The 27,463-nt window shown below is 36.0% G+C and overlaps 3 protein-coding genes across 4 annotated transcripts in view; all 3 read right to left on the reverse strand.

The window, feature by feature from the left end:
* Window positions 1-15,205, reverse strand: part of OR6M1 (olfactory receptor family 6 subfamily M member 1) — an 85,191-nt gene extending 69,986 nt beyond the window's left edge. For both annotated transcript variants that reach the window (XM_001501603.4, XM_070272187.1), the window contains exon 1: window positions 15,120-15,205. The gene's annotated coding sequence lies outside the window, so the exon portion shown is untranslated. The remainder of the gene's footprint in view (window positions 1-15,119) is intronic.
* On the reverse strand, window positions 4,025-4,972 carry OR6M9 (olfactory receptor family 6 subfamily M member 9). Its single transcript, NM_001391495.1, has one exon. The coding sequence runs from the start codon at window positions 4,970-4,972 to the stop codon at window positions 4,025-4,027; it is 948 nt and encodes a 315-aa protein (NP_001378424.1).
* Window positions 15,206-20,991: 5,786 nt separating the features above from the next.
* Window positions 20,992-21,933, reverse strand: OR8D4B (olfactory receptor family 8 subfamily D member 4B). Its single transcript, XM_001501622.6, has one exon. It carries the CDS (start codon window positions 21,925-21,927, stop codon window positions 20,992-20,994), a length of 936 nt encoding a protein of 311 aa, XP_001501672.5. The 5' UTR covers window positions 21,928-21,933.
* Window positions 21,934-27,463: the final 5,530 nt, after the last annotated feature.

The raw sequence follows: 27,463 nt of genomic DNA on the forward strand, positions 1-27,463 counted from the left end.
CATAAAAAATTCCCATTCCATTTTTTAAAATTAAAATTTATGCATTTGCGCACAGAACATGTGGGAAATATAGAAAAGCAGAGTGTTAAAGAAAATGTTACATAAAGTATCATCCAAATTAACCAGTGTTTATTATTTGGAGTATTTCCTTTCAGCCTTTAAAAAGTTTTCAAGTGTAAGATAACTATGAATGAATTAAGAAGTTTTAAAAATCCTTTTTCTAAATACTTAGTTTCATGTTTATCCTTGTAGGCTTTCAAAGGTTTGTACACAAGTGAAAGCACCGTCCAGTTCTCATTTGAACATTTTTCCCTTCTTCTAGGCCTCCACTGTACAAGCTGAATAGGACGGAGGTCTTCTCAAAGCAAATAAGCCCATCCTGGACATTTAAAAATGCTTAAGTGAATCAGGTACTGCTGCTTGAGTCCAGTCTTTACCAGGATGTCAAAACCATGTGCACGAATAGAAAAAAACCTATTAACATAAACAATTTCAACTCAGCCTTTTAGTGTATAGAATAGAAATTTGTGTTTAAAGAACTGTCCCCTGAGAGATTTGGGGTGATCATCCATGGATCAGCTCTCTCTTAGGCCTATGGTGAGAGCGGTGAAAAGTGGGGGGAAATCATAGAAGGAAAAGATGTTCAAGAAGTCGGTCATTGATTTGATAACTGTCAAGGACTTAGATAACTTAACATTTTCCAACTATCACAAAATTGAATGAGAAAAATCTAGTAAATGAGAACAATTTAATAAGTTGGATTCATAAATGAATTCAAACAGATCTCTTTTGGTGTGAGGTCTGGATCTGTGAGCAAAAGACAATAGAACTTAAAAGGTGGGTAATACCAAAGGAAAAATAAAAATCAAAATAGGATTTGAGGAAGAAGTAATCAAAATAAGGCTTTTCTGATTACAAAATATTACACGGACAGATTTATCTGCAATTCCTGATCGGGGCCATTCTCTTTTCCTACCAGCTGGGTTACAAGCGTTTCCATAACTGGTGCCCTCACAGGCCTTTGGCACCAAAGTCATAAACAAATATTGGCCATGCCCACTTATGTTTAGATGTTTTGCATGAACAACACCTGAATGGAGTTCTTTAACACAGGGAATTTATAACATAGATATTATAGATAACTGAGATAAGAAAACCAATTTTATGGGTAAACAAAACACAGCTTTATATAACCTTTATTTAGGCATGCAAAGACATAATTAATATAATCTGTATTTTATGGTGTAGTCTTATTTAATCATCAATTCCTCCTCATTAGGGATCATTAGACTCATCAGGTGATGAAGAGCCCAAGAAGATTCTTGGTCCTTTTTACATCATTCTGTGTTTTTGTCTACTTTTTCTTATTTTTGGGTTTCTCAGGTATCCTGTGAACTGGATTCAGGGGCTCTAAGGCTTGTTCTGCCTTTTATCAGGGCCTTATGTCCTGCTATGGGTCATTGCCTTTATGCCAAAGGCTACTAGGATCAAATCTATAGTGGGAAAACCTGGGTTTATTATTCATTGCAGTGAGGGAGAATCCATATATAGAGAACATGGAATGTCTTAGGAAGACAGTGTAGCTATTACAGGATTTAGGCTTTGGTTGGGTATTTTTGGGGAGGATCCAAAGAAGTGGGGGCTTGCTCTGGCTTGGGTGCTCACAGAAAGATGTGGTAATTCTATGATTGAGTATCTCAGTACATCTTATTTACAGCAAGTGTAGACAGAGTGAGATAAAGCTGTAATTGGTAAAGACGTAGCAGCCATCCAATTCTGCAAGAAAGGAGGATGTGTGGTATTTTGTATTGCACAGTGACCTTGTCTGAAACGGATGTTCTGCAAAACACTCTGTGGCCAACAGGAGAAAAGTACGACTTATCTAGGAGCATCATATCAGTTTGTAATAACACTGAAACCTATCTGTGAACATCAGATCAGTTCTGGATGTCAGGAGTTGTTTTTTCTTATATGTTATTACAATTCCCCTTATGGTGGTATAGGGGAGGTGGACATTTCCTCTCCCCAAATGGGGGTTCGTCTGGCTGGAGAACGAATTAAATTCACATGAGACAGAATAGCAAGAGAAAATTAAACAAAGCTTTATGAGGAACCATGGCCCGGGGCCTTTCTTCCCGAAGGAAGAAAGGGCACCAAAGAAGTGGGGTGCACAGAGTGGTTATATAGCCCCAAACAGGGTGTTTCACATGTGATTGAAATGTCCCTCCCACAATAGTCACAAGATTGCCCTGTCGGCACAGTGCTTGATGGACACAGCAGGTAATGGTCTGCTATCTCGGTGGGCGTAGCAGGAGGCAAGTCTATGTCTGGAGCTGGGCGGTCACAGGTGAGCGCAGCAGCAATCGGTTCCTAGCCTAAGGAAAGATGCTTAATTCTTAAGGAATGCCAACGTTGGGAGGGGGAGGGAAGTCAGTTACAGGAGGTTACCAGACTAGCACAATAAAATGCAGATTTTAAGTCCTTGCTTTTGGTATTGATTAAGAGTTTTTAGAGAGTAGGTCATTGCCTTTCTTCTTCCTGGTACAGAGAGGGAGGCACCTTTTACAGATAGAGATTTACCTTACAAATGTAAACGTGTCCTAACAAGGGGCAAGTTCCATTCCTCAGAGCCTCCTTCCCTGTCCCAGTTTATCAAAAGCAATCAGCCTCAAATAATCCTGATGCCAAAGAGACATATCTTGGGGTGGCCAACCTCAGGTCCCCACAGTGGCAATGTGATGCTACCCATATTTGGGCGGAATCCCACATCAGTGCTTAAGATTATATTTAGCTGTTGAACACCTCAGGCTTTCTTATCCTCTAAGGTACTCAGCAACAGGGTCAGAACTGGTTCCATGGTTACGTTTCTCTTTTTAATCTTGCTTCCTAATAGTCTCTCCTTCCTGTCCCTTCCTCGCTACACTAGGTACACTGTCCAGTTGTCCTTTCTGACCAATAAAGACTCAGCAGAATACAAAAGTTTTGAGAAAAGAGCTATGCATATAGTTATGGGAAATGAAAATAACATTAAAAGACAATCCTGCTTTCTAGATATTCTTTAGAGGGTTGTATTATGTTGATAAATTCATCACATTTCCATTTGCATCACACTGACTCAGAGATCAGATTCAAATTAATCAAAATATAATTGTAATTAGTTTACAACAACAAAGACAGTACTAGATGGCTAGATAACCTTTGCTTTGGCCAGAATATTTTCTCCCAATCAGCAAGCTGTATAGGAAGGCGAAAGTAGGTATAAAAGTGCCTGGTGAACCTAGAGTCAGAGCAAGGAAAGTTAGTAACTCAAATGAAATATTTAATGGAACCGGGTAAAGATAAAGATAACCTAAGGCTCTGAGTGCCACAGCAGGCATGTACCTGATTTGAGTACAGATAGGTCTTTTTCCTAGGAGCAGAATTTGAGAGTCTTTTCATTTGTCAGTCTCTTAAACTTGTTTCTTTTCCATATTGCTTAGCAGAATTAAAAATATTGCCTCTTAATATAGTCAAGATCATCAAAAGGGAAGCATCTCAGGGCTGATGAAAGCTTCTTACTTTCCACTCTAACAATCACCAAATATGATGACAATGTTACTTTTGTACAAAGGATTTCATTTTATGGCAACAAGTGCCCTGTATGACAAACAGAGTGGAAATTCCTACCACCGTTTTATAGATGATCAAGTAGAAGCTTTGAGAAGTAACATAATGAATCTAAGTCCATTGAAGTTAGTGCCTGAACAAACATTAGACATTAGCTCTTATGACTCAAGGTCTGGAGTGTTTCCGTCATCCTATATTACTATATGCAAATATTTCAAGGACTGAAGGGCCATAGAATCCTTATTATTTTCTGGTTTTCCATACGAAGGTTATAACACTTGACTATTGATGAGGTGTGATGCTTATTCATCCTACCTACAGATTGTTAGACTTCAGTCACACTTCTGTGTTACTCCCCACACAGAGCAAGGTGTCATATAGAGGCAGTATAGCTTAGATGTGCTGAAATTACTTAGTATCATGTTCCTTTGGAATGTGGTGGAACTATTCTATTAAGTGAATCTCTCAAGACTTTCTTTACCTTTTCATTCCTCAAGCTGTAAATGAAGGGGTTAAGAAGAGGGGTCACTACTGTAGTGAGGACAGCTGTCACTTTGTCAAAGTCCAGTGAATAGCTCTGGTTGGGCCTCACGTACATGAAGATGGAGCTGCCGTAGGCAATGGATATGACAGTGATGTGAGAAGCACAGGTGGAAAAGGCTTTCTGACGTCCTTGGGCTGAGGGGATGCGGAGGATGGTAGAAATGATGTAGGTGTAGGACATGATGGTGAGCACCAGTGAACTCAGGACCACAAGGGAAGATAAGAGGAAATTTATCATCTCAATGAAATGAGTATCAATACAGGCCACCTGCAGTAAAGGAGCAATGTCACAGAAGAAATGACTAATTTCTTCAGTGCAGTATGGCAATCTGGACACGACAATAGTCGGGCAGAGAACTGACAGGAAGGCCCCCACCCAGCAGCCCAGAACCAGCAGGAGACAGACCCTGCTGTTCATGATGATGGTGTAGCGGAGGGGGTTACAGATGGCCACGTAGCGGTCAAAGGACATCACTGCCAAGAGGATAAACTCCACTGTCCCCAGAAAGAAGTAGAAATAAATTTGGATGATGCAGCCGGCAAAAGATATGGTTTTCTTCTCTTCTAACAGGCAAGCTAGTAACTTTGGGGCAATAGTAGTTGTGAATAAAATGTCCAAAAATGACAAATTACTGAGGAAGAAGTACATTGGTGTTTGGAGATGGTTATCGGTCCATATTAAGGAAATGATGACAATGTTTCCTGTTATGGTGAGCATATAAACTAGCAGAAGAATGACAAATAGCAGGATCTGAAGCTCCTGGACAACAGGAAAGGAGACCAAGATGAATTCAGCCACTGTGCTCTGGTTTCTTATGGCCATTTTTACTTGGGGAGCAAAGAAATAAGCAAAGGAAATTGGAACAATTTAAGATATTTTTCAAATTTCCTATGATCTTGCTAAATATAGAATAGAGAGAACGTTCAAGAGGGAGGGTTTCTAGTCCTGTCTGTGACTCTATTATGTGGCCTTAAGTGATCTCATGTGGCCTCAGTTCTCATCTATATAATTGATAGACTGGAAAAGAAATCTCCATGATCCTTTAAACTTTAACTTTTTGATTTCTATTAAATTTATATATTTCTCCTCTTTTTATTTCTTTCCTGAAATGCAAATAAATTCAAATTAACTGAAGTACATAAGTAACTGAAAATTATTCAAGTTAGTTTATCACATATTTCAAGCCTTAATAATATGGATATCCTAGCTGGTAATCTCACATCATACTTTATTGAGGGAAGAGAAGCCATCAGACAAAAGTTCTATTTTCATTCCTGTATCAAGATTGACTAGCATATCATAATCTGAAGGATCTTTTCAACCTACAACAAGAACTGGATATGACACACTCTGAGACATTGCTGGTTGCATCAAAAGTTGGGAGAGGTGCCTGGATCCACTTCCTAAATAGCAAATAAACAAATACTAGTTGAGCTCAGAGTGCTAGGGACCGAGGCCAAGGCAATCAGGTGTCAGAGCTTCAGTGACTGGTATTGAAGCATGGAGATCTGGTAGCCAAGGGCAGGATGACTGGGACTGAATCAGCTGAGACATAGAATCCGTGAGGGAATCACACAGAATTGAAGGAGAAGGGAACCAAAGCAGAAGATCTGACTTATGCTAACAGGCATCTGTGAGGAACAGGCTTGCCCTGTGGTCATATTGCTACAGAGACAATTCTATGGGACATCCACACTGGAACATCAGCAAACTAGGAAGCAAATCCTGAGGGTTTCTCTCTGAACTGAAATCTTTGGGAGGGTGAAGTGTCCCTGGGTGAGGCACGCCTCTTGGCAAGCAGCAGAAGGAGAAGCAAATCCCTTCCAGAGGAAAAGTTCCCCAAGTTAGGCCCCAAGAACCACCAGATATTAAGAAGGAGCAAAAGACTTTCAGAGAAAGATTTCCAAACACGCTAGCAAGTACACAACTATAAATGAGAGTTAACAGAAAAAAGAAAGAACAAGAGATTTAACACAAGGACAACAGACTTTGGAATTGTCAGATATAGGATATAGTGTAATCAGGTATGAAATATTTAAATAAATAAAGGATGCAATTTTAAAAGTGAGAATGCCACAAAAAAAATCTGAACTTTTTAAAACTACCAAATTGACTTTTAAAAAGACCCAATGGAACTTATAGAATGATAAAAAAAAGATTATTGTTGAAGTAACAACTCAGTTATCTTGAATGAGTTGAGATGGGATAAACAATGGATTAGATATAATTTAAAACAGAATTGGTAAATAGGAAGACAGATCAAATGAATTTATCTTTAATGAAGCAGAGAGAGATAGACATTGCAAATATGAAAGAGTGTTCAAACAAATGGAAAACAGAATGGGAATATTTATGTATATACCTTGTGTCCTGAAGGAGAGAACAGAGGGAGTGAGGGTGGCACAGTATTTAAAGACAAACAGAGTCAGAACATCAAAGGTTCTGAAAAACCGCTCGAGAGAAAGGGTAGATCACTCATACAGTCAGGGTAGTTGAAATGACTATCGCTTCTCAACAGCAGCAAAGGAAGCCAAAAATTAGTTAAGCAATATCTTTAAAGTGTGGCAGGAAAATAACTGCCAGCTCAGAATTGTAGATCCAATAAGATTATCTTCCATGATAAAACAAATATACTACAGATAAAAACTTCAGGAATTTACTACCAAGAGACAAATTGCAAAGTGATTTGTAAATAATGTAATTCAAGAATAAAGAAAATAATCTTGAGATAATTTAAAATGTAAAAGGAATAATAAAATAGTAAATATGTACATAAATCTAAATAAAAATCCTTTGTAAAAAGTAGTAACAGTGTTGAATTTGTAAAGTTAAGTTGGAATTAGCATATGGATAATAGGATGTAAGTGTGGAGACGAAAAACTAGAGCTAAAGTCTTCTTGTATCATTTGTGAGGGGATGAAATATTGTTTCACTTTAGATTTCAAGTTAAATAAGCCTGATAAAATTTTCTAGGGTACTCACTGAAGGAATAGAAATAGAGTATAATTTCCAAACTTGTGGAAAGGAGAAAGTGATATAAGAAAATCAAAACTCAACCATAACAGAAGTATAAATAAGCAACGACAATCAAAACAATCAGTTAGTTACAAAAAAAAAGAAAAAAATATGGAAAAAGAAACAGAAAATTGGGACAAATGAAAATAAAAAGTAAGATGTAGAAGCCAGTTAGAATATATCAATTTTTATAAAGAAAAATGGACTAAATTCCTAATTAGAAGACAGATGTTGTAATATATTAAAAAAATAATTCCAGGTGTATTATATTTACAAGAGATATATATAAAAGGTGAGAACATGAAAAACTTGAAAATAAAGAGAGAAAAAAGATAATTCAAACACATACTAACTCTAAAGAAAGTTAATCTGGCTATATTAATAACTGGCAAAATAGATATTAAAACAAAAAGCACCATTAGGGATTGACAGGGCCACAGTATGATAAAAACATTTTCAATTTCTCATGAACTTATTACAATTCTAAACATGTATATGGTTATGTGGCACATAGTGACGTTTCAGTCACTGATGACACAAACAGCATATACAACATGGCCCCATAAGGTTAGTACCATATAGCCTAGGTGTGTTGTAGCTATGCCACCTAAGTTTGTGTAAGTGCACTCTATGATGTCTCCCAATGACGAAATTGCCCAATGATGCATTTCTCAGAACGTATCCCCACTGTTAAGCGAGGCATGACTGTATACCTAATAAGCAGCTTCAACACATATAAAGAAAAATTTATAGAACTATAAGATGAATATCATCAAAGTGGAAGATTTCAATAAAACTCTCAAGAAGTCAGGAAACATGCAGATAATATGAAGAGCACAGTAAAGAAGCAATATAATGGGCTTTCATGAAATTCTGTATTCAAATAGTAGAGAATATACATCCTTGTCAAACACCCATGAAAGGGTTAAAAACATTAACACATATTTTGTCATAAAGCACGCCTCAAAGATTTTCAAGAACTAGGTATCAGAGAACATGTTCTCAGAACCCAACACAATTAACTAATTAATAATAAAATTATTTATTAAAATATCCATATGTTTGGAAATTAAAGAATTCCCTCCCAGATAATTCGTGGATCAAAAAGGAAATCACAGGGGGCTAGCCCGGTGGTGCAGTGGTTAAGTTCCCACATTTCACTTCAGCAGCCTGGGGTTTGCAAGTTCGCATCCTGGGTACGGACCTACACACTGCTTATCAAGCCATGCTGTCGCAGGCGTCCCACATATAAAATAGAGGAAGATGGGCACAGATATTAGCTCAGGGCCAGTCTTCCTCAGCAAAAAGAGGAGGATTGAAGGCAGGTGTTAGCTCAAGGCTAATCTTCCTCAAAAAAAACAGAGTAAATCACAATGGAAATGAAAAACAGAACTGAGCAGTACATATCAAAGCTTGTGGGTTATGACAAAGTGATTCTATGAGTGACTTTTATAGACTTATAAGTTCATTTCTAAAAGAAGAAATGTTAGAAAAGTTTAGAAAAAAATTTAAAAATATAAAGAAAAAATGTAGACCAAAGCAGACATAGATTAAATTAGAAATCAATAACAGGGGAAACAGAGATAAAACACAGACAATTAATAAAGCCAAAATTCTTTTTTTGAAAAGACTAATTTCTAGAGGGATTCATCAAGGGATGAAAAAAGAAGAGATAGAAGGCACAATTATAATATTTTAAAAATGAATAAAAGAATAAGGCGAACATTAAACAGTTAATGAGCCTATATCACCAACTGTATGCCATCTCATTTGAAAGCTGAGAAAAAATGGACAAATTACGTTTTTATCACAGCAGACTGAAGGCAATAAAAAGATGTGAACAGTCTTAAAACTATTAAAGAAGTTGAAGAAGTAGTTAAAATCTTCTCATAAAGGCAACACAAGGGCCACATGATGTCACAGGTGAGTTCTACTGAACTTTTATGGAACAAATCACACAAACTCTGAGAAAGTTGAAAAAAAGAGGAGAAACTCTCTAACTCATTCAATGAAGTCAGTAATAACATTAACACTAACATCAGATAAATATGAAAAAAAGGGAAATTACAGACCCACTTTATTCACAAAAATGTGAAATATCCTCCATGAAAAATTAGTGAACCCAAATCAACAGTGGTATGCTTTTATCCCAGGGATGCAGGGATGGTTTAAAATTAAAATTTCTATAAATACTTTGTCACATTGACAGATTCAAGGACAAACCACAATACCATCTCAGTTGACATATAAAGTACTGGTAAATTTTAACATATATTCATGATAAAAATAGGTAGAAAGAAATAGAAATTAACTTATTTAGCCTGCTATAAAGTATCTACCAAAAAATTCTTTTCTAAATGAGGAAACACTTGAAGTATTGAAAATCAGGAATAAAGTAAGGATAGTCACTATCACCACTTTAATTAACAGTGTATTGGAGAGAGGATTTATACCATGGCACATCAACAATAAAGGGATTGTAATTAAGAATGTATGTTATTTGTGCAGGGATAGGCAAATTGAACAGAGAATATAAAGCTCATAAACAGACCCATGGAAAGTAGAGGACTTTGATATATGACTGATGTGCGTAGAAAATCAGTGGAGAAAGAAGTATTGAAAAAAGTGAAGGTAAAAAATGGATATAGATAGGGGTCAGCCCCATGGCCTAGTGATTAAGTTTAGCAGCCAGGTTCAGTTCCTGGGTGCGGACCTACATTACTCAGTGGTGGCCATGCTGTGGCAGTAACCCACATACAAAATAGATGACGATTGGCACAGATGTTAGCTCAGGGCGAATCTTCCTCAGTAAAAAAAAAGGGATATATATATATGTATATATACATATACATAATAAATCTTGGGTTATTACCCATATAAATAACTCCAGTTGAACTATAAATTTAAAAATAAAGGAAAACTTAAACACTTAGAAAGGCATCTAAATAAATATATTTCTGAAATTCTGTAGGGATGGTTTCTTATTAACATGAAAGAAGTGTTAACCACGAGAACTAATATTAATAAATTCAGATATTTTAAAATTAAGAAATCTTACTATTCAAAGGCACCTGATAGAAAACAAAAAGACAAGCCTCTAATTGGGTAAGATAGTCACAATACCTTGTGTAAAACAGGGAGTAAACTCCAGACATCTAAAGCGTCTTTTAGATCAGTAACAGAAATACAAACAACCCAATGGAAAAATCAGCAAAAATTATTAATAGAAACTCACAGAAACACATATAACAGTAAACGTATGAAGAGATGTTCAATCCTATTAGTTAACAGGGAAACCCATATCAAGATCACTATGAGATGCCAATTCAAATCCACTCAATTGTGTAAAAATAGGAATTTTGAAAACACCAAGTGTCATAGAATATGTGTATCAACAGAATCTTAGATATTGCTGGTGAGTGTGTAAAATGAAACCACCACTTTGGAAAACAATTCATCATTATTTTGTAAACTTGAACACTGGCCTACTCTACAACCCACCACTACATTCAAGAGAAATTGTACATCTGCACTAGGAAACACATGCAGAATTACTCAGAACGTTAGTGATTGTGAGAGCAAAAAATTGAAAGCAATTTAAATGTCCTTTGACAGAGAAAGGATGAAGATGAATATAGTCACAATGAGATATAATCATGGTGAAAAATGAATGTGCTACAGCCACGAGTGAAAGAATGGATGACTTCCAGTAACCTAAGGTCGAATAAGAAAACCAAGTCCCTGTCCTCCACACCCTTGCCAATACTTCTTATCTTTTGACTTTTTGAAGGGAACGCTGTTGGTGGGAGTGTAAATTGGGAGAGCCATTATGGAAAATAGTGTGGAGGCTCCTCAGAAAATTAAAACTGTCCTATGATCCAGCAATCCCACTTCTGGATATTTATTCAAAGGAAATGAAATCATTATCTAGAAGAGATACCTGCACTCCCATGTTCATTATAGCATTATTCAAAGTAGCCAAGATATAGAAAGAAGCTGTGTCCATAAACGGATGAATAGATAAAAAAATGGGTACATAATTATGTATATATATATATATCACACACACATATACATACCATGAAATATTATACAGCCTTAAAAAAGAGAAGGAAATCTTGCCATTTGCAACAATATGAATGAACCTGGAGGACATTATGCCAAGTGAAATAAGCCACACAGAAGAACAAATACTGCACTATCTCCTTTAGATGTGGAATCTAAAAAAAAGTCAAACTCATAGTAATAGAAGGTAGAAAGACAATTACCAGAGGCTGGGGGTTGGAGGAAAGGAGAGATAATGATCAGTTATAAGATGAATAAGTTCTGGAGATCTAATGTACAGCGTGATGACTACAGTTAATAATAATGTATTATATTCTTGAAATTTCCTAAGAGAGTAGATCTCAAGTGTTCTCATCACACACACGTACACACATCCAAAGGTAACTATGTGAGGTGATAGATATGTTAATTAACTTGATTGTGGTAATCATTTCATAGTGTATATATATATCAAAACATCACATTGTACACCTTAAATTAAACAAATTTTTATTTATTAATCATACCTCAATAAAGCTTGGGAGAAAAAAAGCAAGTTCTGGAAGACCATACATAGCAGCATTACAACTAAACCTAAACCATATATTGTTTAGAATATGTGTATTTATGATAAAACTATATATAAACAGGATGATAAAGTTTTTTGCGGTTATGTGGAGGGGCAGAGGGATGAGATGGAGGAGGAGCACATAGGTAGCTGTAATTTATTGATACAGTTCTAATTCTTGGGTTGGGTGTAGAATAATAGATGTTTATTTCATTATTAAAAACAAACAAACAAACAGTAAAATAAAAGAGAGTCATAAATGGACCAAAGGCCAAAGTGCATTATGAATGAAAGATTATAACTGTTCCAATCCTGTGGGTAAGAGGTTATAAAAATGAAACATAGTAACAGCAGCAGCAAAGTCAATAGTGATAATTTAGTGAAGATTTAAAGATTGTATTGGAATATTGGACTAAATGGCCTTTAAGTTTCTGAAAGTTTGTGATTCTACGAAAACTGTTCAGGGCGTTCTTCAAAATTTTCGCATTATACCACATATAGAAATAGAAGAGTTCCCCTCGTTAGACTCTTTGCTTGGGGCTTTAGACCATCAGTCCATCGCCCCAAGTAAATCATTTACAGCAAAAAGCTGGCTTACTCTTTTAGGAGAAAATCTTGGAGCACAAACTATGTAAGAATGGGTAATTAGAAATGCAAAACTTATCAATTGCATTCAACATTACCTAATTAAATGCAGAAAACTGCAAACGCAGGCGATTCAGTTTATCTGTTACCCAACATTCAAAATGATTGTTCCTTTCCATATGACCAACTATTTCGTTTTAGTTCGGAACTAGCATTTTCTGCATCCTGACTTAGGTTCAAGTGTTTCCTGGAATCCACCAAACATCTTACCTATTTATTATGTAGCTTTTCTTGTGCCTATTTATTATGTAGCTTTTCTTGAGAATACCTCCACTGCTTTCTTCTTGTTTTTTTCCCCAGTGCATGCCTGTATCCTCAAATGAGATTAAATTTTCATTTTTTCTTTTTTCTGAACAGAGTTTATTTTTTTTTACTTTGTTTTAACCATCTCTAACCTCCAGCTAGAAATGATTTAAAAGCAAAAAAATAACTCATGTATAATATTTTAAATTCTAAAACATTTTGTGTGAGTATGTGTAAAGAGCTGAACAAGACATTGTTTACATGAACAATTCGTTAGATATAAATAGCTTAATTTCATGTGATTTTTCTTGGTAGTTACTAAGGTATACCTCTTTCAAAGCACTTCCATGGTTCCTGTTCATATTATCAGTATGTTTTGTAGCCAAATAAACTTGTTCCCTGCTGATTGGACTGTAGATGGAACATGTGAGTGAACTTATAGTGAGTAAAATCAGAAAATAATAAACATTTTCTTTGTTAATAATCTCTTTTACATTCCAGGTCTCAGTATCCTTACTGAATTGTAGCACATGATGTTTACATTTCCCTCCATTTCCAAGGGTCAATTCATGTAAATACAAATTACTCTGAACTCCTCTCACACGCTATTACCTTAAATATCTGAAATTGTGGATGCATCTTTAAAAAGCCAAATAATTTCTCACTTCAAGTTTTATGAATAAACTGAGCAATGCAGTAAAGTGGTAAGAGTATCTGAATTTGGAAGGCTGAGTTCTATTTCTGTGATTTCTAGACGTGACTAATTTTCTCACTTGCAAAGGGAAATGCCATAAATATCTTATGCTTAGGATGGTAGGGAGGGTTGAAATGAGATAAGATTTGTACAAGCGAGCAACTAACGCAGCACCTGGCACAAGGTAGCTGTTTAATAAATGTTTTGCTAAATAAATAAGTAAATAAGACTGGGAGCAGGGCAGATGGAAGTAAAGGATGTACCTATAAGGATAAAACATGGGAAAAAAAAACATACTGTCAACTCCATCTCTACGAGTAATAAAAATGTGAAAATATTAATACGCGGTGGAGACGTAATAACACAGATCTCTACTGAAACTGCTTGACTTCTGTCCACAATAAAACCTTTGGTAATGTAAATATCCTAAAACTATTTGACCATGTAAGCCACACCGCCTTCTGCATATGTGTACGTTTTCAGCGTATACTTCTCTATACAATAAAATGGAAGATATTCTTATATCCCGCAGACAATTCAAAACTGACCACTCAATTCTCAGCATGTATTTTGTATATTTAAACATAATAAGAACATTAATTTTTCAGAATTGTATTTGATTTCTTCTAAATGTTGTATGATGAATTATTTTCTTGTTCTGACTTGAATTTCTTGGAAAACTTCACAGTACTGGGAGTCCAGTGTCATCTGTTCAAACATGCCATATCTTCCTCACTAAAAAGTCAAACTGTCTGTGCTTAGAATCTTTCAGTTGTGGCAAACTCATTGCTTATTCATGTATTTTATTTCATATTTGATCACCTCTGACCCTTAGAAAATCCTTTTTTAATGAGATAAAACATTTTTTCCTAGTAATTTCCACCAATTGATCCCCATAATGGCCTAAAGCTTGTACAGATGAAGTCACTATTCTCATCTTCTCAATAGGCCTTGATTTCTATTTTTAGATTTCAGGTAATGGCTGTGGTACTAGCTGACGCGTGTTGAATTCTTGGTTATTATGTGCCAGACACTTTGTCACATGCTTTAGAAATTTGAATGGGTTTAGAAAAGAATGTGTATCGTCTCTTTCTTAGATGCAAAATTTTCTTGCTAATTTTCAGATTTGCAGCTTTTGTTTCCATACTGCCTTTTAGTTTTGAGCTATTGGTTTCGGACAGAGGTACATTAAATCATCCCTGTGATTGATTTTTGAATTTGTCATATTCTACTTGCAGTTTTGTCAGTAGTTTATTAACCTATTTCAAGGTTCTGCTATTTCATACATGTAAGTTCAACAAACTTTTGAAGTAGGAAGTAGGATTGTGATCTACACTTTGCACATGAAAAAACTGAAATTTGCGCATGTTAACCAACTTACCTAAAGTCACATAGCTAATGTGTGGCAAAGACAGATTCTGGCTGATTCCAAACACTTGCTTTCTTTAGGGATGGGCGAGATACGGACTCTTATCCCCACTTTTGTGGAGAGGAAAACAGGGCCAGAGAGGCTCTGGTTTTGGTCTAAATGAGTGATAAGTCATGTAAGGATGAATCAGAACTCAGCTCTCTAGTCAACTGTCACCTTCATGGCCCACATTTGGAAATGCTAGTCTTACTACTTTCAGTAACTGAGTAACAAGAACACTTTAGATTCAGAAAAATCTCAGGATTGGAAGGAGAATTTAGAATCACATAGTTCCATTGAGGACTAAATATCAATATCCTTCCCAAATATTTTTATAGCCTGAGAGACTTACTGTGGATGGCCTGTTATATCTTTTACAGCTCTGTCACAAAGTCCATCATTACATTGAATTGGAATCTGCTTACCAGTTGTTTTCATGTATTTATTCTGAAAATTCCAAATTCTTTATAAGATAAACGGAACTTTGAATTTCTGCCACTTTTTTCTGTATCTACGAGGTGATGTGTTCTTTCCTCTATGAAAATACGCCATGAATAAACAGTGATATTTGAGGCTTTTGCTTGTTCTTAAGGATTTAATTGAGAATGGCTCTTGGGAATATGACCTAAAAGAGGTTAATTATTATTGTAATCAAAGAATTTTAATCTTGAAAAACCAATCACAATTACAAAGTTTAGTTAGAGTTACCAAATAGACATGTTCAGGACTCTAAGGGAATTATCCCAGGTGTTTTGTTTTATTCAATTACTGAAAGCTTGTTGGCCTGCTTTAGACTTTTAGGTAAACTGAAACAGAAAACTTTTGATATGACCAAATAATTGACAAAAGTATGTCAGATTTTCCTTTCCCAGTGATACTGGCAAAAATGATCTTTCTAGTGCTCTGAAAATGCTACTTTTTTTCTTTTTCTGTTAAAATGGAGAAAAATTCTTCCATTCTTGCCAAAAGCTGTAAATGATGACTTTTTCTCCATTTACTGTATTAATGTATACTTAATCCTTATATTAGCCTAAAAATCCTTAGGAATTGGAGTGATGGTTAGGTGCCAATAAGTGAGCACAGACATTTTCTAGATTGATCAAATGTAGTCTCCAAAAGGTATGAGGTATAGATTTTCCAAACTAGCCAGATGTGGAATGGAGGTGTCCAATTGGCATTACTCTCTGACAGTGTACTCCTGTACGTGTGCTTTGCATTGTGGCTCTTGTCTATTCCATTTAGTTCAACATCACAACTAGTTTCTGAGACTCATCAGCTTACTCTTAGCGAAGCCTTGAAACTTTGACATTTCTATCTATTAAAAGTCAGAAATTGTTGGATTAGGTTAAAAACCTAATTATATTTGGTTACTGGAGACACATCCAAAACTGAAGCAGAAAAAATGATGGAAAAATAAAGGAATAGAAAAGGGATATATGAGACAAAAAGTAACCAACTTTGGTGGATTGCATTATTGCTCCCAATCATTATGTACTCCTTTTCTTTATAAGACGATTGTATATCTCTACTTACACATCCCATTGTCACACTGGCCATGTGACATGCTTTAGGTAATGACCTGTGAGTGGACCTGAAGAGCTCAATGTCTGAGGTAAAGTTTGAGCCATTGCTCTATTTCTTCTGTCACAGGAATGGCATGTCTCTGGTAGAGGCTGCGGCTTTAGCAGAATGAGAATTTGTGTAGATGTGGGACAGAGCAGATAGTGAGCCACCAACACGCAGTGTGGGCTCCACTCTGGGAGCATGGGCTACCATCTTCAAGTCCACCACTGAGCCAAGAAGGGAGATGGAGCAAAGGCAAGTAAAAATGTCACAAAAGTTTATTATTATTTCTAAATTGTCTCTTTCTTGATTCAGCATTCACTTGGTTGTTGCAAACCTTTGACTGTTTAGCAGAGTTCTGACAAAATTGATTCTGATGGTTTTGCTGATTTTTCAATGTTTCTGTGGAGAGATGAGTTCTTGGAGCTAACTACTATTTTCGTTGATGTCATTCCCATTTTGGGTCCTTTTATCATCCTTTATTTTTCTTTTAACATCTATTTTTTTCCTTTACATATTTTTATGAGTTGTTTTAAAGATCTTTTCTGCTAATTCTAACATCTCTGTTATTTCTGTCTGTTTCTATTAACTCCTTTTTCTCTTGCTTTCGACACACAATGTGCTGCTCCTTGTGAGTCTAGTAATTTTCTATTTTATGCAAATATTGCTAATACTACATTATTGCATATTTCGGTTATATTATCTTAATTTAATAAGTGTTTATATTTATTTTGTGAGACAATTTAGTTGTTTGTTGATCAAGTCTAGCCTTTTTAGGCTTTATTTTACATCCTTTTAAAAAAGGCAGGTCCAGGATAGCTGTTACTCCAGGGAAAATTTAGCGTTATTATTAAATCATGACACTTTTGATTCTTCTAATTGTTCAAAAAGATCCCCCTTTGGCTGGATGTGTTTGGAACATCTACCAGATCTCTGTGAGCTCAGAGATGTGTTCACCTTATAGCGTATAGCAATTATTATTTCTTGGCCTTGTCAAGTTTCTCCCTGCACCCTGGCCGTCAGTCAAACACTCAAGGTAATTCCTGTGAAGATTTACGGAGCCCTTTCAGTCTGCGTAATATCCCTCCTCTCTGGTGCTGTGTATCAAATATTCTAAGGGCCTTTATCTCCTCAAAGTCTGCTATCTCCTCAACACAGTAAGACTACTGAGCTCTGCTCAGGATTCTCCTTTGTGAATTATGGTCTGAAAAGTGCCCACAGATAGAAAGTCAAGGTGATTATAAGGCTCACCTCATTTGTTTCTCTTCTATCAGGGATTATACTCCTGGGATATCTATTGTTCAAAGTCTCAAAACAGTCTTTAAAAATATTTTCTGTTTTTCTAGTTGTTTATGGCAGGAACTTAACTCTGATCCCAGTTATTCTATCGTAGGCACTGTGAAAGCTTCTCATTTATTAGAGTTATGTATTCTTTTGACTCAGTAACTATTTAGAGGAATTTGGTATTTAAAATGTCTAAAATGTAAGGTTTGTCGTACTTGAACTGCACTTAATAATTTCAGTTTTATTGTTTTGTATTTACTAATACTTCTGCTGTTTTGGATTTACGGACTTTTTCCTCTAGAAAATTATATAATCAGTTTTTATATATCATGGATAGAAACAAAGAGGTATTCTTAGGAGAGTAGAAATTTTAAAATATATATATTAATTACATTTAAATTTATTAATTGTACTTTTGCAAAAAAGATAGAGATGATTATAATTCTGAAACTCTGATTTGCTCAGCAGATGTCTCTCAATGTCTTCCAAGTTTAAACTGAGATGTATGCAAAGAAAACATCCAAGATACAAATGTTCTTGAGCCCTAGCTGGGATGTTGTCCCCAAATCACTATGTAGGCTCTCAACCTGAGGAACTGTTCCATTCTACCTATCAGTTACAAATAAAATTAGTAAAAATTAGTAAAAACTGCAAGGAAATTGTGTTTGTTTCTATTTGCCGTTACTGCTCAAATAATAGTGGCAGCCTGAAGCACTGGGTTTAAAAGATTTTGAGGCTACATCTGAATATGTTGGAGTACCACGATACAAAAGTGATTTCTTCTATAGGTATGCATAAGAAAGGAAATGTATGAATGCCACCTATGTATCATCCCTGACTCAGCCTGTTTCTTGCCTCCTCTCTCTTAGTTTTCTGAATTGATCTTCTAAACAAGGGTAAAGAATATCTCTCTTTCTTTCTTTTTGAGGAAGATTAGCCCTGAGCTAACATCTGCTGCCAAACCTCCTCTTTTTGCTGAAGAAGACTGCCCCTGAGCCAACATCCGTGCCCATCTTCCTCTACTTTATTTGTGGGTTGCCTGCCACAACGTGGCTTTATAAGCAGTGCATAGGTCCACGTCCAGGATCCGGGCTGGCAAACCCTGGGCCACCAAAGTGGAGCATGTGAACTTAACTGCTATGCTACTGGGCTGGCCCCAAGAACATCTTTTTTTTTTTTTTAAGTAGGAAAAGATTCCAAACCTAACTTAACTCATCAGTAACATAGGAGAGGCATTCCATGAGGGAGACATCACCCAAAGAGGTATAAATATATAAAAACACAACTTTCTTCTTTCTTTCAATAGTGCTACCCTGCAGGATCTTCTAGTAACATCTATAAAAATTCTATGTAAATTGTTGTTGCTTCTTTGGTGGAGGAGAAAGGAATTAGAGGTGATTTTTTTACAACTTAAGAAAATTTTTCTTACCATGAATACTTGGAATGATTCTTTTTTTCTAATAATGAAATTATATAACTATGTCTACTACCATATTTATCTTTGTTTTGGCTACTTGGAAACACGGATGTGAAGCTCAAACATTGCAACTATTCAGGCTTTTATGGTTCATTTCTGTTTTTTCTTTTGAATGGTCACTTTTATTATTTATAATTTCCTAATCTAAACTTTTTATTTTAATCTTATCAAAATTTGTCATCTTCAGGCATCACACTTTGAATTCAGCAGCAAATCTTGTTGACTCAATGTGAGAAATGTGTCTTTACTCTATCCGCTTTTTTCCATCTCTATTGCTTTACTCTAATTAAAATTACATCTTTTCTTGCCAAGATAATTTCAATAGACTCAAAGTGTTCCCTGAGTGTCCACTCTGGCCAATCAGCCTCCCTTTCCCTATCAAACCCTCCCCCAAATACACACTCACACACACACACACCCCTGTATCTTTTCTTATCACACACACACACCTGTATCTTTTCTTATCAATAACTAGAAGACATTTTTCACATGTATAACAGATTACATCATTGCTTTTAAAGCATACCAGTGGCTTCTCTTTGTACTGAGAATAAGATTCCAAGTCCTTACATGACCTGGCATTTGCCTACTTATCTATCCTCTTTTGGTACCTCTTTCCCATCCTTCACTATTCTTCTGACATACTGCCTTCTCTGTTTTTTTAATATGGCCAAGTTTGTTTCAGCCTTGGTACTTTGTGTTTGCTTCTGCCCTTCTGCTTTTGCATAACTGTACTCTTTTCATTTAGGTTTCATTCAAATGTCTCTTCTTCAAGGAGCTCTACTGAGAGTTGCCTTTATCCCATTGACAATTGTATGCCTCACTTTTTTCAAACCATTTATCTCCATCTATAATTATCCTGTTTGTTCATTTAATTACTTCTATACTATCTGCCACTCCGCCACCCATCAAAAGTAAGTAGAGACCTTGTCTATTATATTTACCATATAGTATTCCAGCACTTAGAACATTGCCTGGAACATAGTGTCCATGATAAACATATGCTAAGTAAATGAATTAATTAACATATTGCATTCACTGCACAATGCGTTATCTTGGTGGATTGTGTAAGAATTTATTTTTGAAAATCACAAACGTTTTCATTATGTTTAATTCAAAACATTTTATAAGGAGGAAAATAAAGACACTTTAAGGCCTAGAGAGAAAACACCAACTCAAAAGAATTAAGTAGAAAGTTGTAAAATACTGCACATATACTGGTCACACAGAAAAAAACAAGATATCTAGATTAGTCTGTATAAATATCATCTCCTTATTAGATATTCTAAGTCTTACCCTTAGATCACCAAAGGCCAAATACTGGGACCATATTTGCTTAACCCTTTGCTGGATCTTCTTCATTGAATTCCACTTTGATATAACATTGGCCTTTAAATACACCCTTTAAAAGAAACAATGGAAAAATTCTTTCACATTTATTGCAAATTTGTCATGATTTCCAGATCACTGCTCAATATTTTCTATGGAAATTTTCATAAGAGAAATCTCTTTTTGATTAAGATAAATAAGAGGAAAAACTTTGTCTTACCGAATAATTTGGTGTTTTTTTTTCTGACTATAGAATGCATCATGATTTTGTTTTCTTTTTGCTCAGATTCAGGAAACTAAAGGTAAAAATCGATGTTCAATTCCAACAATGGCATTAAACTTTAAATATTTGCTACTTCTCACTTTCATAGTTGACGTTTTACATTCTATTAATCTTATTACATGTAAATATATTTGGCAATCTGAATATTTATATTTGTATATATGTTTAGAATTATATATGTATAATTTCACTTCACTTCATGTTACTTTTAAACAGTTAAGATATAAACACATATATATTAACATATGATTGCGAACATACAAATAAATCTTATAAAGAGTATATTCATTATGAAGATATTTTTCTTCTTATGAGTTTCATCAGTGCATTTTTCACTTCCTTGTTCCTCAGGCTGTATATCAGGGGATTCAACATGGGAATCACGGTGGTGTAAAATACTGAGGACACTTTCTCCTGGGTGAGGGAACTGCTGGAAGCAGGTTTTAGATACATGGACATGAGAGACCCATAAAATATAAGAACAGCTGTCAAGTGGGAGCTGCAGGTGCTGAAGGCTTTGGATCTGCCTTCCTTAGAATGGATGTGGAGGATGCCGGACAGGATAAAAGCATATGAAATGATGATTGTCAAGCTGGTGGCTACCATGTTAAATCCACCAATGACAAAAATCAAGATCTCATCAATATAAGTGTTGGAACAGGAGAGTTTAATAAGAGGGATGATGTCACAGAAGTAATGTTTAATGACGTTTGTTCCACAGAATGTCAACCTTAATATACAACCTCCGTGAATCACAGCATCAGTAACACCTACTGAGAAGACAGCAGCCACCAGCAGGGAACAGACTCTAGGGGACATGATGACATTGTAGAAGAGAGGGCTGCAGATGGCCACATAGCGATCATAGGCCATTGCTGCCAACATGTAGCACTCAGAAATGACAAAAATACAGAAAAAAAACAGCTGAGTCATGCATCCAGAATAGGAGATAGTTTTATCTCTGCATAAAAACCCTGCCAGCATTTTGGGGGTAATGACAGAAGAATAGCAGAAATCTACAAAAGACAAACTGCTGAGGAAATAGTACATTGGGGTGTGAAGTTGAGAACTCAACCCAATTATGGAGATCATGCCAAGATTTTCCACCATGGTAACTATATAAATGCCTAAGAAGAGGCAGAAAAGGGGCAACTGAAGCTCTGGTTGGTCAGTTAATCCTGAAAGAAGAAACTCAGTCAGTCTGGAGTGATTTCTTATACCCATTCTCCTCTGAGAAATCTGTGGAGATGAGAGGACAGAGTCAGACCAGACTGGCAGAATCCCAGCTTGTCTCCAATTCCCCATAGCCCAGGTATTTCTACCTGTGAAAACACTGAATCTAGGTTATCTCATCCCCTTGTCACTAAGCCTGTGCCTCCATTAATGTGCAGGGACTTTGACCCACCAAAAGTCAGCACTCAGATAAAACAGTGAGTAAACATCCATCTACCTATAGATTCCAGGAACCATAAATAATCTTTCACATTCCCTCCAGTGTGTCACATTTTTTTTAACAAAATATAAAACCTTTAACTCCAGAGTTAGAGATAAATTCACTGCTAAAGACCTTGGGTAAAATTTTTCTAAAGCAAATCAGTTGAAGAGGTGCATAAAGAAGAGGCTGTCCTGAGAAAATACTTTTGTTAATGACACATATTCCTAGGGCTGAGCCTGCATCCAGGATTTCCTACAGAGAAGTTGTCTATTGTTAAAGACAATTGTGGTTTCCATGTCAAGGTTTCCAAGGGTATTCGGCAGAATACTAATTTCAGAGATGTGTTAATAGATGTATATGAAATAAGTACCCCAGGATCGTATGATTTGAGACATGCAGAGTTACATAAAGTTAAATAGATTTCTTAACTGAAAGATATTTCAGAATCTCCTAGACAGTTATATATCACATAATATTTTCCAAAATTATTTGATGATAGATTCCCCCTCCCGTTTTTAGAAAAACATGTTGTAGCACTATGTGGCTCAGAACATTTTAGAAAACTGTTTTGATTTGTGCGTTCGTTCTAATTTAATCTAATCATAAGCTAATTTCCAGGTGGGAATCTTATTCTTCTTACACTTCAGTAAAGCTGGAGGATGGAAGAACTGCTGACCTCCCAAAACTTTCTGCCGTCTGAATCTCTGGCTGTCCTCTGGGCTAAGCCTCCCTCTCTCATCAAGGCCGTTCAGCAGGACTTAATGCACTGATGCTAGTGCTGCCTCTTTTGGCAATGCAAGCCACCGAATACCTGTTTCCCCAGGAGGATCCCATGCAGTGCTTCTGTCTTCCACCTACACTTCTCCCAGGAGGGGGCAAAGGTGGCATATGTTTTGGACTTGCCTGTTCTGGGGTCAACCAAGGTCTTATCTCTGAAAAATCCAACTATTTTCCCTTTGTGTTGGGCTGCTCATAGAGACCTCTCTAAACTTTCATATTTACCCAGAGATTATACAGAGCACCTATCAGACATCTGGTTTGGCATTTTCTCAATCTGCCCAGCTCAGGATCTACCTTTCTCCCCGGCTCATCAAGAAACTGTCCATGTATTCTTACTTCCAGTCTATCACTGCCATATTAAGACAAGGCCAACTTCCTTTGGCCACTTACATTCTCAACTGTGCAGGTGCCTCCTCCTGATTTCCCAAATCAGTTTAAAACAAAGGAGCTTTGTAACACTGAACAGCTATTCTCTCAGCAAGTTTCCAAACTCTACAGAACACATGACTTTTGTATCTGCTCTTCTCTCATCCTGGAGGATGGAGATAGGGAGATGATGTGCAAAAGAGAGATGGTCCAATTGCCCTTACCCTGTTGCTGAAATACCTTGGAGTCTTCCTTTCCCTTCATTCCTTAACAATTAGGACGCACAAGTACAGTCTGGTCACAGAGACTGCACAGAGGCAAATAGCAAAGGAATGTTCAAGAAGACTCATATTCTCAGTTTTTTGCTTTTAATCTTTTTTCATGCATGCCTTCAAACTGTCCTGAGTGTTATAAACAGAATAATCAGTCTCATCACATGTTGAATTCTCCCCCATTTCTCCTAATTCCTAGTGGTCTTTCTATCCAAATAAAATGTCTTCTATCCTGCCCAGGTTCCTTGTTCTGTTTCAGTGCCCTCCACCCTTCTGCCCTCTATTCGAGCCGATTAGGTTTCTCTCTCCTATTTTTCCCATTTCCCAAATATTTCTGTGTTTTAAGTCTTTGTCACTCAACGTGTAGTCCACAGACCCAGCACCAGCATCATTTGGGAATTTGTTAAAATGCACAATCTCAGAACCTAACCCACACCAATTAAATCAGGATCTACAATTTAGCAAGATCCCCACACGATGTGTGTGCACGTTAAAGTTTGAGAAGCACTATTTTAGATCGTTCTCTCCCAGAGCTGAAATCATCTTTCTTTGTTCTTTTTTTCTCCTCTTAACCAGTCTTTCTGCTTCTTCTCTGTGCCAGAAAGCATTACCTGATCATATAAAAGTCCATCTTTGAAAACATCTTCTCAAGAACAGCCTTTGTGAGTGAAGGATAGAACTGTACAATTTCACATTTCTGTACTTTGCCACCTATATGTAGCCTCAGAGTTTCCATGACAGTGTAATGTGCATGCCCAATAGCTTATTACAACACACTGTATTATGCTCTGCATTGTAGGGAGAAACATTATACAAATTACAATTTAATCCACATAAAATTGGTCATGCTAACCAGTAACTACTTTAATTATCTACTAAACAGTAAATTCCACTAGGTTAGGGCTAAATTTTTTTATGTTGCATGTTTGACCATTCTTGAAATAATCTACTACACTGGTTCAGACCTGATTCAGGCCTCATGTAATTTTAGCAAATCAAAAGCAATTTTGCAATTTTAAAGGTGTTTTTAAACATTTCAATGCACCACACACTACTGTTAAAACTATGACTATTGAAAGTATTTTATAAACGTGGAGTCTAGATCAGCATTGCCCAATAGAAATATAACACAGTCACATGGGTGATTTAAAATGTTCTTGAAGCTCATTTTTTAAAAGGTAAAAACAAGCAGTTGAAGTCAATTTTAATAGTATAGTTTATTTAACTAGGTATATCTAAAATATTATCATTTAAGGCGTAAAGATACAAAAATTCTAACGAAGTATTTTATGCTCTTTTTTTGTACAAATCTTTGAAATTCATAATGCATTTTATATTTACAGCACTTCTCAAATCAAACTAGCTACATGTCAAGTGCTCAGTACTCACATGTGGCAAGTGACTACGGTATTGGACAGCACAGGTCTAGAATTAAATTTTTTTTCTAAATCTGACTGAATTGTCAAATCTCAATTGCACCTTTTTAAAGAAGGAAACCATTAACACAGAAGTGGCAGAAAAAGCAATGAACTGTGAGTCATAAGATTTAGTTTCAACCCCAGCTCTAACCCTTGAAATATAACATTTAACTCATCATAGAGTCTGAGATTTATGCTTCAGTCTGTGAAAAATAATAAATACTTCAAAGGATTCTTGTGCAAATTCAATAAGACAATAAATGTGAACACATTTTGTGCATTGTAAGGTCTCTATAAATATATTTGTAGTACTATAATTCCTATTTTAGAAGCTGGTGACTTCACAGATTAATTCAGAGATTAGACTCTAAGGTACTTAGATAAGGTGAGTGGGCAATGCACAATGGAGTCTCAGATGGATGCCCGTGGCCTCTTCCCTCTACTCCTGTAGCTTAGGGACCTGCAAACATCAAAAACTCTAGACCTCGTGTGGACAATCAGGAGTTGGTTTTAGAATGTGTTTTTATACTTATATGATACGAACATCATAACTCTGAAACTTACTTTCTCCTCTGAAATGCTAGCTGAGTGTCTCTTCTCCTATCCTTGTCACTTTAGGAGTAGAGGTGGGTTAATTGTACCTTTTCATCCTTAAGCTAACGAGAGCCAGGTCTAAATGAATCTGTGACTTCTAGTCTCAGTTCAAGTATTTTACGTCTGGAAATATAAAGATGAGTAGTCCCCAAGGGTTTCTTGTCTCTGAGGTTTAGCAGCCTGTATATTTGTAAGAACTCTCCCTGAGCTGGCCTATCAAACTTTTCTTACATAAGGAAGTCTAACCATGTAATGTGGTCATATTTCCAGAGTAATGCAATTAGTATAGCCCAACATTAGGAATATATTTAGAAGACAATGATAAGGAAGTAGAGTGGATGAGAAAAAGAATATAATTTTCTCACAGAAAGTATTTTAAACTGTAGAGGTAGATTTCCAGTTGTATACTTTTAAATGACAAATGATGGACTCTTATTTATTTCCATATTAAGTACATCTGGCCATCTACCACAGATTGGGCACACTGAAAGAAGACTCACCATTAGTTCCTTCAGAACCTTGCAATCTAGTGAGAGTATTACCCAACCCACGCCTTGCTCTGACAAACTGTTGAATGAATGAAACATCATATACATTGCTCTATGTAACAAGCAGTAGGTATCGTTTGAGCTCAGAGATGGAAGAGATCACTACTGTCTATAGTGATAAAGATCGTCTTTATGGAAGGGTAGATTTTAAACTGTGCCTTCAAAAGTGGGGAGAATTTACTTAAGCTGAGGGTATACAAAAGGATATTCAATATATAGATGAACTCATCCCCACCAGGCATGTAGTTCAATCAGAATACTTTGTTCTCTCCTAGACAGAAAATCATGACCTGAAAACCAGGTGAAAATAAGCTAACTTATAGAGGAGGATGTTCATTTACTAGAAAAATCACAAAATAAGATCAGCTTTTTTCCCAGCTATAGAAGTATAATTGAAAAATATTGTACATATTTAAAGTGTACAATGTAATGATTTGATATACATATACATTGTAAAAGGATTATCACAATCAAGCTAATTAACATATCCATCACCTCATAGTTACCATGTTCTTAAACTTTCAGTTATAAGATAAACAAATTCTAGGGATCTAATGTATGGCATTGTTAATCTAGTTCGTAAAACTGTAGTGTATACTTGAAATTTGCTAAGAGGTCAACTCTTAACCAAATCAGTCATAACTGATGAACTTTATGTTATTAAAAGAGTAGATATTTATGGTGGAATATTCTTGCTATTCTTAAAGTCCACTATTATAGAGAATCATCTATTCTACTTCTATGTGTCCTAACAAGGTTGTTGCATAGAGGTCTACTGGAGTTAAGTATTTTAAAACAAAACTTCAAGTTTAGTCAAGATACTTATTACCAGCCCATGAATCATATATATTCTGAATAGTGTTTGGTAAAATAAATCTCAGTTCAGCCTGTTATGATCGCTGTGTGTGGGTGTGTTGTGTCACTGCCTCATCACCACAGCAATAGTTTGTTTTGGAACGAAACATATTTATAATTTGTTATACAAATATCATGTGTGTGGGGGGTCTGATTAGAAAATACAAATGAATTTACATAACCCAAAGGCAAAGAGAAATGTTCAGACTGTCTGGTATTCTTCTGTGTAATGTGGATGAGTCAAAGTTGAGTAAAGTAAAACAATGGCTTCCTGGCTATGACAGGAGTTCCTCCCGATCTGGAAGATGATGATCTGGGTGATTCACTCTGTTCTAACTTTATCATTGCTGAGTGGTGAGCTGAGACCCTATACACAAGCGTTAACATGTCATCTGACTTAGAATAATCCTTCCTAATATATCAAACCCTTTCTCTAGGGGCCCAGCAAGTCATTGATGCTCATTTCCACGCATATACATTATTTATTTTGCA

Source organism: Equus caballus, chromosome 7 (genome assembly GCF_041296265.1).
Source record: "Equus caballus isolate H_3958 breed thoroughbred chromosome 7, TB-T2T, whole genome shotgun sequence".
Lineage (NCBI taxonomy): Eukaryota > Metazoa > Chordata > Mammalia > Perissodactyla > Equidae > Equus > Equus caballus.